Below are 16460 nucleotides of genomic sequence, written 5' to 3'. Positions count from 1 at the left end.
TTTGTTTTAATTTTTTTAATAAGTAAAATAATAATAATAAAATAAATTTAAAAAAATAACTAACTATAGTTAAATATTTAACTATACTTTATCACTAATGTTATGGTTAGTTAATATAAAAAGTTTGAGTTTACCAAAGATAATAAAAAATTTTGCAATTCACCATTGAGAAAATTAAATGTTACAGTGTTACCAAAGAGAATTTCCCTAATACAAAAACAAGTAATTTTTAATATATTTGATATTTTTACAATTTTAAATCACTTACCACCAATTTCATTACACGTTTAAATGAGAAAAATAAATGTTGAATATAACCTATAAATGATACTATCTTGCTGAATTGCTTATTTTCATTATAAAATATTATCTATCAAATATAACAAATCATTTTTACTGTAATTAAGATGCTTATAACTTGAAATTACTTTAAACTAATTCATTTTATACAAATACAAGTTTAAAGGAATATAAAAGGTGCAAAATGTATGTTTTAAAAATGCTACTAACTTACCCGAATTATTTATATTTATTAAATTATAAACTATTATGTAGCACTTTTAACAAGTTATTTTTAGAAAATTGTATTTTCTCCATTTTAAAATAATCGCAATACTTTTAATTCGTATATATATATATATATATATATATATATATATATATATATATATATATATATATATATATATTGATAAATAATCATATTAAAGTTTTTATCATTAAATAATATGTCAAACAAGATAAATGCAATAATTCATTTTTCAATACACCCGTATTTGAATTACAATAATTTTATACACAACCTAATGTAAGAAAAATAAACATATATCAACTCATATATTATACGAAACAAATAACGTTAAAATTATTAAGTTAACAAATTACGTGAAATTACTATGTATTACACATAATTGACACATATAAAAAAAATTATTTTATCAAAAATCGACACATATATAATAGTGATGTCAACGCGTGATAAAGATAAAAATTATTATTGTTATAATATCATATTATTTATAAAGATAAAAATTAATGCCATTTAAAATGTGTATCCTAGATCCACCAATATGATGTAAAGTGTTAGTATTAATACATAGTTTATTGAACATGTGATTGATGATAAAGTGTTTGGGTTTGGTGAGTCCGACTCACCGCGGAAACAACCCCGACCCAAGGAACCACTCGTAATTAATAAAACCATAAAGTATAAATAAATAAACACAAGAAAAGGAAGAACGAATCATACCCTTGAAGCGAGCTTCGCCCTCTCAAAACGGGCTCTTACTTGAAAGCCTTGAGCACCGCAAGTGCCGTGCCTCCAACGATATCCACCCACAAAGGACGAACACGACTTTTTAGGTCCGCTACCTTGGAGTTAGCAAGGTCCGACCAAAACCCAAGTGTTAATGAAGTTTAAAAGTTTTTTCAAAATATGGAATGCTCTTTCTAACTCCCACTCAAGCACTTTACTCCAAATCTCAAGGTTGGTATTTATAGAGGAAAGTATGAGTGGGAATTTCTATCCCATCAATGTGGGATTCATGAAATTCCATAAATTAATATAAAGCTAAATTAAATTAAATATATAAGCAAGTAATAAATCAACAAGTGTCCTAGTCATATGTAAAGAGGAGTATGGACCACTTGGAGAGGAGGGGACCATACTTGCTCCCCACTCCTTCCTCTCCTTGTGACACTTGTCCACACCAAAAAGCAAGCATACTTACTAGCTTCCCCTTTCTACCCGACCTAGGCCCACGGCCCAGCTAGCCTCGCACCGTGCGGGCTGCTAGCTGCTGCTAGCTCGGCCCAGCACGCCCACGCACATTAGTGAGGGATGCTGATGCCGAGGGCGCTGCTAGCTAGCCACGCACATGTGCGGGCTGCTAACAGCAGCGCACACCAGCACGCCACGCACTGCTTGCGGGCTGTTGGCCGTGCTGTGCTAGCATGCCTCGCACATGATGCGGGCTGCTAGCCACGCCTTGCTAGCATGTCTCGCACATGGTGCGGGCTGCTAGCTTGGCTAATCCCCTTGCACTCGGGATTCCGATGCTAGGGGTATTTTGGTCATTGTTGATTTATTACTAATTTGTCGTCTCGTCTTTTTATTATTTTTGACTCGACTTCCGACGCTCGGTTTCGACGCTCTAAGCTCGAATTTCCGACATCTAAATATTTAACACTCGGGCGACAAATTAATTTCTTTTGAATTAATTCGTCGAGTCGGTTCGTATATTTTGCTTGGGTGTGACCCGAAGGGTTCAGTCAAGATTAAGCTGTAATATTAATTATATTAATATTACTGATCTGAAGCGGCCTCTACCCAGGCATTCCGATCACTTGACCTTACTGAATATATTATCTTTCTACTAATTCTGAACCCGCCATCAGAATAATACACTTGTTCGAAGGACACCATTCCTTTCAATCTCCCACTTGTCCTTCTGGACAAGTGTGCATTTAGTGTATATCCCCTTTCCTATGTCTCTTCATGAACTACAGAGTAAGATTACTCGTCATCTCTGTTATGTCCAGAAGTGTTTCTCGAAATCCGAGTTTGAGTGTTAATAAGCAGATGATTTCTAAAATCCATCTGAGCACGGCCATGCATTTTCACAGTCTCGCTCTTCGAGAGGCCTTGTAAACAACAAGACATGTTCCCTATTGTTAGTAGGGGGACATTTCCAGTCTTGTAATGTACCTTCTCTTACTAAGAGGACCTAGCCGCCCGATATCTGTCGTTATAATCCCCAGTTACGGTAGACGTTTGGCGGATACCAAAGCGGACTAGTACTCAAACAAGAGACCTCCCACTACTCATGGTCAAGGAAAAGAGTTCCGATAGTAATAATGAGAAAAATACTTATGACGATTTTTAAATCTCTTAAAGTATTCTCATAAGTCGATCCAGTATGGTTCTAAACCAATACCTGTGCAAATGATTTATATCCTCATAGCACAAGAAACGATGCTATAAATCATACTACACACTAATCTCTAATGGTCATTAATCGTCCACAAAAAATATGACCTTGATTAGGGATATTTTTCGATTAAAATATTCAATGTTCACTTAATAGGTGTTTCTTTATCCAAGCCATTGACTTGATGCCCTATTTTGAATATTTATTAAAATCGAATGGACTCATTATTTAATTCTAAACCACAATTAAATAGAGACGGAGTGAATTAAATTGCATGAAAAAATTTTAATTACTCCAAAAACTGAATGGTTCATCATAGTGCTTTACATGAACATTGTCCAAAATTTAATTAAAACACTATAATATGGAAATCAAAGCCAGTTCGCGACATGCTTGATTCCCATTGCCTCAATGTGTTTGTTGTGCTTCACTTGAGACAAGGGTTTAGTAAGTGGATCGGCTACATTGTCATCCGTTCCCACTTTGTGAATTCTGATTTGCTTTGCTTTGCACTCTTCCAACTAAACGCTCCTCCATTGAGACAGAATATGTATCCGGATTGTGACTTGAAGTCGTCTCTGTCTGTCTGGAAGCTTGCGTCGGTATATCCATCAACAACCAATTCATCTTTACCGCCATAGACCAGGAATTTATCCTTGTTCCTTTTCAGGTACTTCAGAATATTCTTGGCCGCAGTCCAATGCGCCTCTCCTGGGTCTGATTGGTATCGGCTCGTAGCACTCAAGGCATACGATACATCCGGCCTAGTACATATCATGGCATACATGATCGATCTAATAAGCGAAGCATATGGAATACGACTCATCCTTTCTCGCTCATCAGGTGTCTTTGGACACTGCTTCTTGCTTAAGGTTATGCCATGTGACATGGGTAGGTGCCCTCTCTTGGCTCCTTCCATTTGGAATCGAGCTAGTACCTTATCAATGTAAGTACTTTGACTCATTCCTATCATCCTCTTTGATCTATCCCTATAGATCTTGATGCCTAGTGTGTACTAAGCCTCTCCCAATTCTTTCATTGAAAAACATTTCCCGTGCCAAGCCTTTACAAACTCTAACAACGGAATGCTATTTCCAATGAGCAAAATGTCATCGACATATAAGACTAGGAAGGCGATGTCACTCCCACTGACCTTCTTGTAAACACAAGACTCATCTGGATTCTTGATAAGACCAAACTTACTGATGGCTTCATCAAATCGCAGATTCCAACTTCTGCTTGCTTGCTTTAATCCATAAATGGACTTCTTAAGCTTGCATACCTTCTTAGGATTGTTCTGGTCGACAAAACCTTCAGGCTGTGTCATGTACACAGTTTCTTCCAAAATTCTATTGAGGAAGGCGGTTTTGACGTCCATCTGCCATATTTCATAATTGTAATATGCAGCAATCGCTAGAAGAATTCGAACGGACTTAAGCATAGCTACTGGAGAAAAGGTTTCATCATAATCAACGCCGTGAATTTGCCTGTAACCTTTTGCTACCAGCCTTGCTTTGTAAATGAATACATTTCCATCTTTGTCGGTTTTCATCTTGAAAATCCATTTACATCCGATAGGTGTGTAACCTACGGGTAAATCAACCAAGTCCCATACTTGATTTTCAAACATGGAGTCCATTTCGGATTTCATGGCCTCTTGCCATTTTGCAGAGTCGGGGCTCGTCATAGCTTGCTTGTAGGTTGCCGACTCATCTCCATCCACTACTAGGATGTCCTGATCTTCGGTTAATACAACATCGAGATATCTGTCAGGTTGAGATCTTGGCCGAGTTTACCTACGTAGGGTAATGGACTGAGCATTTGCATTGTCGGTTTGACTTTGCATATTTTGACTTTGACCAATGTCAACAGATGCTTCGTGAGCACTTTGATTGTCAACTTGTCTTTGTTGCTCGTCCTCTCGAACTTCGTCGTGTTTGATTTTCCTCCCACTTGTCATTTTGGAGAGATGCTCCTTCTCCAAAAAGACACCATCACGAGCAACAAACACTTTGCTCTCGGATTTGTTGTAGAAGTAATACCCTTTGGTTTCTTTTGGATAACCCACAAAGTAAACCTTGTCAGATTTTGGATGAAGTTTGTCAGAAATGAGTTTCTTGACATATGCTTCGCATCCCTAAATCTTGAGAAAAGACAACCTTGGAGGTTTATTTGTCCATAATTCATATGGAGTCTTTTCCACTGCCTTTGACGGAGCACGATTCAGTGTAAGTGCCGCAGTTAAAAGTGCATGTCCCCAAAAAGAGATTGGAAGTTCACTAAGACCCATAGTCGATCGGACCATGTCTAACAAGGTTCGATTCCTCCTTTCAGATACTCCATTCCATTGAGGACTTGTCCACACCAAAAAGCAAGCATACTTACTAGCTTCCCCTTTCTACCCGACCTAGGCCCACGGCCCAGCTAGCCTCGCACCGTGCGGGCTACTAGTTGCTGCCAGCTCGGCCCAGCATGCCCACGCACATCAGTGCGGGCTGCTGATGCCGAGGACGCTGCTAGCTAGCCACGCACATGTGCGGGTTGCTAGTAGCAGCGCACACCAGCACGCCACAGACTGCTTGCGGGCTGCTGGCCGTGCTGTGCTAGCATGCCTCGCACATGGTGCGGGCTGCTAGCCACGCCTTGCTAGCATGTCTCGCACATGGTGCGGGCTGCTAGCTTGGCTAATCCCCTTGCACTCGGGATTCCGATGCTAGGGGTATTTTGGTCATTGTTGATTTATTACTAATTTTCCGTCTCGTCTTTTTATTATTTTTGACTCGACTTTCGACGCTCGGTTTCGACGCTCTAAGCTCGAATTTCCGACGTCTAAATATTTAACACTCGGGCGACGAATTAATTTCTTCCGAATAAATTCGTCGAGTCGATTTGTATATTTTGCTTGGGTGTGACCCGAAGGGTTCAGTCAAGATTAAGCTGTAATATTAATTATATTAATATTACTGATCGAAAACGGCCTCCACCCAGGCATTCCGATCACTTGACCTTACTGAATATATTGGCTTTCTAATAATTCTGAACCCGCCATCAGAATAATACACTTGTTCGAAGGACACCATTCCTTTCATAAAGTTAATATAATTTCAATGTCAATTGATCATAAATATTTATGTTTTCGACCTGAAACTATTTTAGAGGTTATTATTGAAGAAAAATTATTGGATGCATTCAAGAATTGAATTCTCACTTATGTGTCGACCGGGAACAATAAATTTAATCTTAAAAGTTTAATTCGGATGAAAAATGGTTTGGTATCTCAATGTAGGGGCATGTACCAGTTGAAAAATAAAAACTATAAAGGTGGAGATTGATGTAACAAAAATAAAATGAATATTTAAAGGTGGAGATTGGTGTAAAAACAATAAAATGAAGATTTTTGTCTATTACTGTACGAATTAATATTAATTTATTTTAAAAAAAATGAATTAATTTCATTTTATTTTATAAATAACTATGTTGTTTTTTGTTTTGTAATATTAAAGATGATGTAATATCTGAAGATAGTTATTTATCTATTGTTTGAATAGGAATACAACAAATGAATTTAATGCATGTTTATAGAAGAAAATTAAACCTTTATAGAAAATTTTTAAAATTTCATAATTCCTACGTAATAAAATATTTGCGAGGACAGTAGACACTTTTGGAAATGGAAACAAAAATTTGGTTAATGTTGAATAATCTAATATACTACATCCATTACAGGTTATGTGCAACGATTAGATATTTTTCCTCTCTGCTTCATGTTAAATCGTTGCACATAATCTGTAACGGGAGGTAGTATATAGTTGATACTATGAGTAGCATTACGTTGGTTTAAGAAATTTTTAATATTATTTTTTAACATTTTATTTGATTCAAGTATTTTGTATATTTTTATAATTTGAAGGAATAGTGTTTATGTGACAATGTCAACAAGTTAACTTTTTGATGATACTCAGCCACCTTTTGTTCCAAACTTTCCTTCCCCAGATCTGCAACTCCATACAAATATTAATTTTTGGATGAGATCATGTATATAATTACAAATTCTAAAATCTTTATACAATCTAATGTTAGTTTTTGCACCGGATGTCATCATTGCCTGCACATGCTCAAAGAAACTTTTTTTTGGATAAAAGTCCGACAATCTAACCATTGACGGTGTGTCAATGTTTGATGTCGAGAATATCATGTTCTTGTGCCTTTGCTGCTGCTAGTATTACATACTTGATATATTATCGTCGTTGTATGAGTCTCGATATTTTGAGTTTTTCTTGTCTTATATCTGCGGTGATAACATGTACTTTCTATGATAATTATTTTCATATTATAATATGAGTAATAAGTTTTAAGGGTTACAAGAATAGAGAAATGCTTATTGTGTACTATTGCTTGGCAGTGAAATTATATATAAGTCTCAAGGTATCATCATTATAGGACAAAGTCAACTCACTAATTAAAATTAAAAGTTACAAATTAAAGTTAAACTATACACTATATATAAGATGAATTAAAATACACAAATTTTTGTATGTGGCTGGCCACATGGTATGGCCTGCTGCCAAATCAGTATAAATAATGGACCCATACGCGCGCATAACGGGTTACTGGTTTTGTCAGGGTTACTTGTATTTTTCAGGGGTTACTTGTATTTTTTTTTTCGAGGTTACTTGTATTGATTACTTATCTAGTGATTACTTGTATTTTTTTTCAGAGGTTACTTGTATGGATTACTTATTTTAGGGGTTACTTGTATGGGTTAATTCAAGGGTTACTTGTATTTTTTTTTCGGGGTTACTTGTATTGATTACTTGTATGGATTACTTATTTTTTATTTGTTGAATTTTGTTTTCGATGGACCTAATGATAGTTTCGAAGGAATTGTGTTGATTGTTTCCTTTGGCTGAATTAATGGTTTCTCTCTCCTCCATTGTAGGGTGTTACTGGTTTGGTTATGGGTTACTTGTAGGGTGTTACTAGTTTGGTCAGGCGTTATTGGTTTTGGCTAGGGGTTACTTGTATGGTGATACTGGTATAGTATGGGGCTTACAAGTAATCCTTGAATAAGTAACTCATACAAGTAACCCTTGAATAAGTAACTCATACAAGTAAACACTGAATAAGTAACTCATACAAGTAACTCTTGAATAAATAACTCATACAAGTAACCCTTGAATTAACTTATACAAGTAACCCTTGAATAAGTAACCCCTAAAATAAGTAATCCATACAAGTAACCCTTAAAAAATACAAGTAACCACTGGATAAGTAATCAATACAGGTAATCCTGAAAAAAAAAATACAAGTAACCCCGAAAAAAAAATACAAGTAACCCTGACAAAACCAGTAACCCTGTTATGCGCGCGTTTGAGTATGTTATTTTTGCTGATTTGGCAGCAGGTCACACCGTGTGGCCTGCTGCACCAAAAAGGCTCTGATGATATTGTGCATACTAGGGTCGGAGTGTAATTTATTAATCCTCATTCATTTAATGCTGCAATTTAGGATACGATATTTTTTTTTTTTTGTTTTTTTGATAAAAAGGTAGTACGAGTATTTTATTAAGTTAAATCAATTTCCGCCAAATCAATAATACTTTGAGGGAAAGGTCCAATACAAACATATTCATCACACACACCGGTATCATCCCATCTAGCAATACAATGGGCAATGTATTACATTCTCGTTTTACATGAGAAAAAAAGACAAGAATCAAACCATAAGCTGTCATGTCTAACATCTACATAAATAAGATTTATAGGGGTCAAGCCATTAATCCTGCCATGAATGCCTTGGATAGCACTCGTTGCATCACTTTCAACATAGATACCGCAGAATCTAAACCTTCTGGCCAATGTAACGCCATATCTCATAGCAATCCCTTCTGTAATTGCTAAGCTTGTATGAGAAAATCTATGAACCCCAACTATCAATACCCCGCTACTTCCATCCCTTACCACAACCCCAAGTCCCACCTGCCTACGACTTCAAACATGAGCGTCCACATTGACCTTAACCACCCCATTTGTTGGACAAACCCAGAAGGCAGCATTATACGCCACACCAGACCCTTGTATTGCAGGCACCCGCATCACCCGTCTTGCATACCCGCAATACTCATCCACCATTCCAACAAAACTAGCAACCACAAGTATTGTGTTCAGCCTTTCATTGCTGAAAACAACCTTATTCTTATAGAGTAAGCTGCCCACCAGGGGAGATGCCAGGATTTTTAAGTCTAGAGTGTCGGACTTGTTAAATGACACTTCGGTTCAAAAAATTTAAGTGTAATAAGCGTGCATTCTATTCGCCAATTTTTCACCTATTTGAACTTATTTGAACCTATCTAAACCTATTTGAACTTATCAAAACTTATTTATATTTGGGTAGTTGGGTGACCCTTATCAAAACTTATTTTAGTTGTAATTTATACGTGAATTGGGTGACCCTTATTAAAACTTATTTTTATATGAACTTAACTTATCTAAATTTGTTAGACCTTACAAAAGTAAAAATAAGGTGAATAAAAATTAGCTTAATCTTACTTTACGAATTAAAGTAGTAGATTTTTTTGCCCCATAAAAATTTGTGTTTTATCATCATTCAAATTACTTTTCGAATCCAAAATTTTCTAACTATAGAAGATTATTTAATAAAATACACAAGTTAAACTACAAATCATAATAATCATATAAATCACATAAAAGAATCTATTAATTTAATAAATTAGCAATTTTTTTTAAAAAAAAAAAACCTGGATGGAGAACTCCGTTCTTTGTTAAACTTGAACTTTTACTTTTTTGAAAAATATTTGCCAAATTATGTTTTTTGGTTTATTTGGGCCATACCATCAGGCCAACAACAATTCACGTTAATAAACATGTGGCTGTAAAAGTGTATGTTAAGGAGGGACTTGATCCCGAGTCTCTTGGGTAAGAGCTTTAAGTTTTAACCAATGTGATAGACATTGGAATAACTAATTTATTCAGTTTTAATGTTATATATAATATTTTATGGGAGGGGGGGCAGTCTATAAAAATTATAAGTCGCAGATTTGGGCCGAGGAGGCCGGGCCTCCACCAGCCCCCCTGTCCCTTCGCCCATGCTACCCACATTGGAGCCCCCATTGTAATCAGGTCTTTGGCTTTTAATTTGCGCGTCATCCACCTCCACCTTTCCTTAACTGAGTCTGTAGGAGCCCCATCTAAGTGTTTCACCAAGTCACCATTTTTCCATATTTCCTTAGCTACCTCATAATGAAATAGAGAGTGAATAATAGATTCAATCTCATAGCCACAAACCTGACATGTTGCATCAAGAGTTATGTGCCTGTAAACCAGCCTTTCCTTGGCAGCCAAATTACCCATACAAGCACTCCATATGAAGTGTTTCAGTTTAGGAGAGCAATCCATTTTCCAAATTCCTTTCCACAGATTCGTATCCATGTTTGCAGCACCACCATCCATAGTTAACTCTCCCCTAACACGCGCCAACCTGTAGCAAGATTTGACAGAATAAAATTCCAATTTTTTGTTTGGGACCAGAACAACATATCAACATGATTTCTAGATGACAAAGGTGTAGAGAGAATCGCAGCATAAATGTTAGCAGGAAACATATTGCTAATCAACTCCCTATTCCCCTCCTCATTATACTATGAAAGTAGCTCACTCGCCTTCATTTCATATTACTAGTAATACTCGGGGTAGGATAAATAATCTACTAGTCCTCATGTATCCAGGGATCTGACTAGATTTTAACATTTTGTCCATTATCAACCCTCCATATCAGCCAATCACGTAGTAAAGACTTTGCCCCCCCCTAATATACTTCTCCACGAGAAACTTGGGTTATAGCCTCTATTAACATCAAAAAATTCGAATGCTTATAGTACCTCGCCTTTTGTGTGTAATGTAGCAACGTATTATCATTTTTGAGAAACCTACAGACTTTCTTAGCTAATAAAGCTTGATTAAAACACTTTAAGTCCCGAAACCCCATTGCCCCCATAGCCTTCGGAAGAGACAACTTTCCCAACCCTGCCAATGAAGTTTCTTTGCATCTTCTCTAGACCCCCACCAAAATCAACTAAGGGGAGTATGAATTTCGTCCAATAGTCCATTTGATATCTTGAAAATACTCATTATGTATGTAGGTATAGCTTGAGCAACCGCTTTGATAAGTACTTCCTTTCTTGGTCTAGATAAAAGTGTCTCCTTCCACCCATTTAACTTTTTGCAGATTCGCTCCTTAAGGCACAAAAAGATAGCTTTTTTTTTTTTTTTTAAATTTACTATTAACAGTCGGAAGCCCTAAGTATTTCTCATGTGTATCTATCTCCCTCACACCCAAAGTTTCAATAATCTTCCTTCTCCGACCAACCGGAACACATTTTCTAAAAGTTTCCTCTGTCTTATCTAGATTAAATTTTTAACCAAACGCCCTTTCATAACAACTGATGATATCAGCAACAAAATAACTTTCCCCAGAGTAGCTTTATCACAAATAAAGCTATCATTAGCGAAGAAAAGATGTGAATCCCTTGGAGCTCCATTACAAATTTTAGCCTCTTTTATTTTTTTGTTACTCGCAGCATAGGATAACAGTGAAAAGAATGCATCAACACACAGTAAGAACATATACAAAGAAATTGGATCACCTTATCTAAGTCCCCTTAACTGATGAATAACACCCGCTATTACACCATTCACCTTAAAAGAAAAAGAGATAGTAGCAAGACAATCCATGATTTAATTAATCCAGATGCTAGAATAACCAAGCTTCATCATGACCTTCTCCAAAAAAAATCCATTCGACCCTATCATAGGCTTTACTCATGTCAAACTTTAAGGCAATAAATCCATTTCTCCCTTCTGCATTCTTTATCATGGCATGAAAATTTTCAAACTCAACAAATGCATTATCAGTTATATGACGCCCTAGGGCAAAAACACTCTAATAACACAATCTCATTCAATAATGGTTTAAATTTATTATTCGCCAATGTTTTTGATATGATTTTATAAAGCACATTACAATAACTAATTGGTCTAAAATCTTTCATCCTTTTAAGCTCATCAAATTTCGGAATAATGACAATGCATGTTTTGTTATTTTCGACAAATCTACCCCATCTTTCCACCATTTTCTCACAAACAATATAATATCAGGGCCTATGATATGCCAAAATTTCTGAAAAAATAAAGCATGCATACTATCCTGTTCGGGTGATTTGTTCGGATGCATTTGAAATAAAGCTACCTTTATCTCCTCGTCACTCGACTCATGTTTGAGTCTAGCATTTAATTCCCCTAATACTCTAGCCTCAAGACCCGATAGAGCTTCATTGAAGTGCGACGTATCCTCCGTCTCGAATAAATCAGAAAAATAATCCAAGACAATATTCTGTAATTTCTTATGTTCCTCCTGCCAAACATCATGTTTATCTTAAACGCCATTGACATAGTTTCCTTTTTATTCCTATGATTTGCATTCTTATGAAAATAGGACGTATTTTTGTCTCCGTCCCTTAAATCATTAGCCCTCAATCTCGCAAACCAGTAGGACTCTTCCAGTCGCCTCAGTCATCGAGTTGGGTAAAGAGATCTACACATTTATACAATCTTTGTGTATCCATCCTACCAGACTGAGCCTCCCCAAGTGCAGCCTCCACCTTGCGAATTTTCTTTTTCAAAGAGACAAACGTTGTTGTAGCTGCTCACTTCGTTAAGTCTCTGGAACACTTCATAATGCGCGCATGGGGTTCAGTCCCACCTTCCTCTCTCCACGCATTAGCCACCACATCAGCACATTCGTCTCTCGATAACCCCATGACCTCAAATCGAAAGAGTTTTTCCTTCTTTCCCCTCTCAAAATAGTTACCAGCTTCGAGTAAAAGAGGCGCATGGTCAGAGTATTATAAGGCAAGTGTTTCACCTTAAAATTTGGCATCAGATTGCACGGCCCATCTTTGGCAAGAACCCTGTCAAGCCTTTCACGTATCATTGTCTTAGGAGTTGTTCCCCTTTGCTAAGTGAAAATACATCCAGAGTATCCCAAGTTACGAAGACCACATTGATTAATGGCCTTCCCAAACCCGTCCATTCTACTTTCCCTTCGAATGGCCCCACGACCCTCTTTTTTTTTTTATTACTATTCACAATCTTGTTAAAATCACCAAACATCAAGCACGACGACGAAACCGAAGAGTGTAAATTCACCATCATCTCCCAAGTTTTAAACTTATTCTCCGCTTCCAACCATAAACACCAATATCTTTCCACACTATAGAACCCTCCCCATTAAGGATGTTTTGTCATAATGTGATGTCTAGAAAAAAAGATCATCTCCACATTGATATCACACCACCAAAATCCCATACCACCCGACCTCCCATCACTACTCAAGCAAATACCATTACCAAAACCACACCTTATTTTTATTCTATCTAAAATGCTACTATGTACTTTTGCCTCCAAAATGAAGACAATATTTGGTCTATATCTCAAACAAACGTCGCAAAGAGTTCTAACCGTCCATGGGTTTCCAAGACAATAGACATTCTAGCTTAAGGTTTTCATTGCTATTCGAGGGCTTGGTTAGACCCAAGACCCTCTACTTGCACATTGTTAGAACCAACCTCACCCTTAAGTTTTTTCACGGTAATTTGCCTATCCACCTCCATACCAACAACCAACAAGAGAACTATCAAGACTCCTTTTTAGAGAAACACTCCCCCACCTAAAGTACTAAACACATCATCAACATTTTCTCTCAAAACTATATCATCCCCCCTAATTATTCTCTTCCAACTCCTCCCCCCCTCTTATGTGTTTCAGACCCTACACCCCCAACCAACACATCCTTTTTACTAACTCTTAAACTACTCCTTGTTTCCCCCTTCATAACATTCTCCATATTTTTATTATGTGCCCTAACATCCCCTAACCCAATCAAACTCCCCTAACTAAACACATCAGGAACCGCCTCATTTGCACCACTCCACTTACCAGAAATCTGACCCGCCTTATCAGTAACACAACTTTCCTTCCTCCCCTTACTATTCCCACCCTCCTTTTCCACCGGTTTTCTTCTATAAACATGTTTATTCGAGTTTTCATCCAGTATATCAGCCAATTGCACCTCTTTACTCTTAGGAGAATTTACATTACCACTAGGACTTGGTGAAGAGAACTTGAGTTCACACTACTACAAAAAGTGGCAAAGGGACCCCTTTTAAGAGACCTGTTGTACAATTTAACGGGTCTATTTTATATAAAAGACCCTACATTATACATAACAGATCTGTAAAAGTAGGCGCCAACATTATATTTTTGCGGCTTTAAATAAGAATTAATATAAAAGACCCGTTGTTTATTAAGATACAATGGATCTCTTAGGCAAGAGACCTGTTGTTAGGTACAACGGGTCTCATACATATACAGTAAATAAAAATGAGTTAAAAAAATGAGTGAGATCAATTTCTACAGAGTTCCATTTTTTTGTTTTGCATGCCGCCTCTTATTTTCCATTCCCTCCCAAATTCCCACCCAATATAAACCCTCTCTTCAATTAACCCTTTTTAATTTTTGATTGTTGCAACTTCAATTCCATATTTGTTGGATTTCATCTCCCTAATTCCAAAGTCCCGAAGTTGTTTTTGTTAGCCGCGACCAGTATAGTGGACAACCGTCATCGTATAGTCGGATTTCCCACGAGCAAAGAACAAGCAGCTCCTCCAGTATAGTGTTGCAAAGAACGAGCAGCTCCTCCACGTGTAGTCGGATTTCCCACCTCCACGGCTCCACCGTACCCCAACCTTCATCCACCGCAAAGTTAAAGGTTAGAATTTTGGCTTAATTGATACATGTATCCTTTGTTAAATGAGAATAATGTTGGGTTGCTTATTTAAAGTTGTAATTCTATCAGTTTTCTGCTTGAAATTTCATATGAAGTGAGCATTGGTCGTTTGATTTTCTGGGTTTTATGGTTTTAGTTTCTGGGTTGTATGATGTTTAATGTTCTGGGTTTGATTTTTTTTTTCCTTTCTGAAACAAGGTTTGATTTAAATTATTTGTACACTACTTGTATATTTTAAAATTGAATGATTTTGATAATTATATGTAAACTACTTGTATACTTGGGTCAATTTTCATGTCATATATTTATGAATAGGAAAATTGTAGCAATTTTGATGAATAACAATTAAGCAAGTAACATTAGTCTTTTTGTTCTATTAGAAAAAAATGGAGTGCAATAATTTGTTTGTGGTAAATGCAAATTTGTCATTTTTTCCTAAAAATTTAGTCACGAATTACAGAATTTTGATCTATCTTCTGCTCATATTCTTACAATGTTGGGTTTTTATCAGCAAAAACTAATTCAAGAAACTTAAATTAAAATTTTAGAATTTATGGGAATCATGGGTTTTGTTGGGGCTTCAAGGGTTAAAGTATAAAGTTATTTGTAGTAATTTTGGATTAAAGCATCAATACAGTCCCTGAACTTATGTATTTGTGCCATTTTAGTCCCTTTTTAATTTTTTGAGCCTTTTTAGTCCCTCAATCACCCACTTTTGTGTTTGTCAGCCAATACTTTAGGGACTTTGATGACTAAGCAATACTTTAGGGACTATGAGTCAGCAAAAAAAGTTTAGGGATGTTTAGTCATCAATAGTTTAGGGACTTTGAGTAAGATTTTTATATTTTAATATTTATTCAATGAATCTTCTTTAGCAAGCTTCATTTTGTTACTGAGTTGATGAAGGAAAGTTTAGGGGCGAGTTTTAGCCACGTGGCCCAATGGACGGGGAATTTATCGAAACGAAGCATTTTGATTTAGAAGCGAAATAGTATTATTTATATAACTTTGATTTCCTAAATTAAGGACAATTTACAATCTTGAGAAACAAGAAACCTGAGCGGCGTGAAAATGTCGAACTAGAAGAACCTTGATTAATGAGTTTATCTCTGTTCGAATATATCTATCAATAAAAGGGAAAATCTGCAGCAAGGAGTTTCGATTAATTTGATACCATGTACAGGCAGAAGCTATTTGCTTCAAGATTGGTTGCATATATTTTTCCTCATGACAAGTGTTGCCTCTAAACCCTAGCTTTGTTGTTCAATCTTTGATAAAGCAGCCCACTAGATTTTATTTTGTGATCTTGGTGGACATTGTGTCAGAAAGGTGAAGGAATTTATTTCCAAATTTAGTTTATCATCGACATGGAACCTTCGATCAAAGGTTTTGGAAATTTGAGAAAGGTATTATATTGCTCTTTGCTCACCATGTTGAAGGTTATTGCTGCGGGTGGTGATTAATTAAAATGGCTTGCGATAGTTCCCGAGTTTCTCCAAGCAGTTGGTTTGGTCATGGTTCGTGTTTATTTGCAACGGTGACTGATTTCGTGCCAAACATCACGAAAGTTTCCTCTCAACTTTGTTGTTATTCTTAATTTCTAACTCTATATAATATATGTTTATTATATGTGCCCCAAGTATGCATAATTTAATTATTATGATGTAG

General features: G+C 36.4%; 1 protein-coding gene across 1 annotated transcript; it reads right to left on the bottom strand.

Annotated features, from left to right (window-relative positions):
- Window positions 1-8920: 8920 nt before the first annotated feature.
- Window positions 8921-10399, bottom strand: LOC145636770 (uncharacterized). The gene is made up of 2 exons (XM_081688321.1): window positions 10047-10399; window positions 8921-9137 (listed from the first exon to the last, which is right to left on the bottom strand). Exons 1-2 carry the CDS (start codon window positions 10397-10399, stop codon window positions 8921-8923), a joined length of 570 nt encoding a protein of 189 aa, XP_081544447.1.
- Between the last annotated feature and the right edge of the window lie 6061 nt (window positions 10400-16460).

The sequence above is a fragment of the Chenopodium album genome, chromosome 6 (assembly GCF_948465745.1).
Source record: "Chenopodium album chromosome 6, dcCheAlbu1.1, whole genome shotgun sequence".
NCBI classification, from domain to species: domain Eukaryota; kingdom Viridiplantae; phylum Streptophyta; class Magnoliopsida; order Caryophyllales; family Amaranthaceae; genus Chenopodium; species Chenopodium album.
The sequence above is the reverse complement of the archived record's forward strand: the minus strand, read 5'-3'. Positions and strand labels throughout refer to the sequence as shown.

Coding starts and splice junctions, on each gene's coding strand:
- LOC145636770 (XM_081688321.1), bottom strand. CDS start 10,399: ATGGATGGTGGTGCTGCAAACATGGATACGAATCTGTGGAAAGGAATT. Junction 9,138..10,046: donor ATTACAATGGGGGCTCCAAT/GTGGGTAGCATG, acceptor CCTGGTGGGCAG/CTTACTCTATAAGAATAAGG.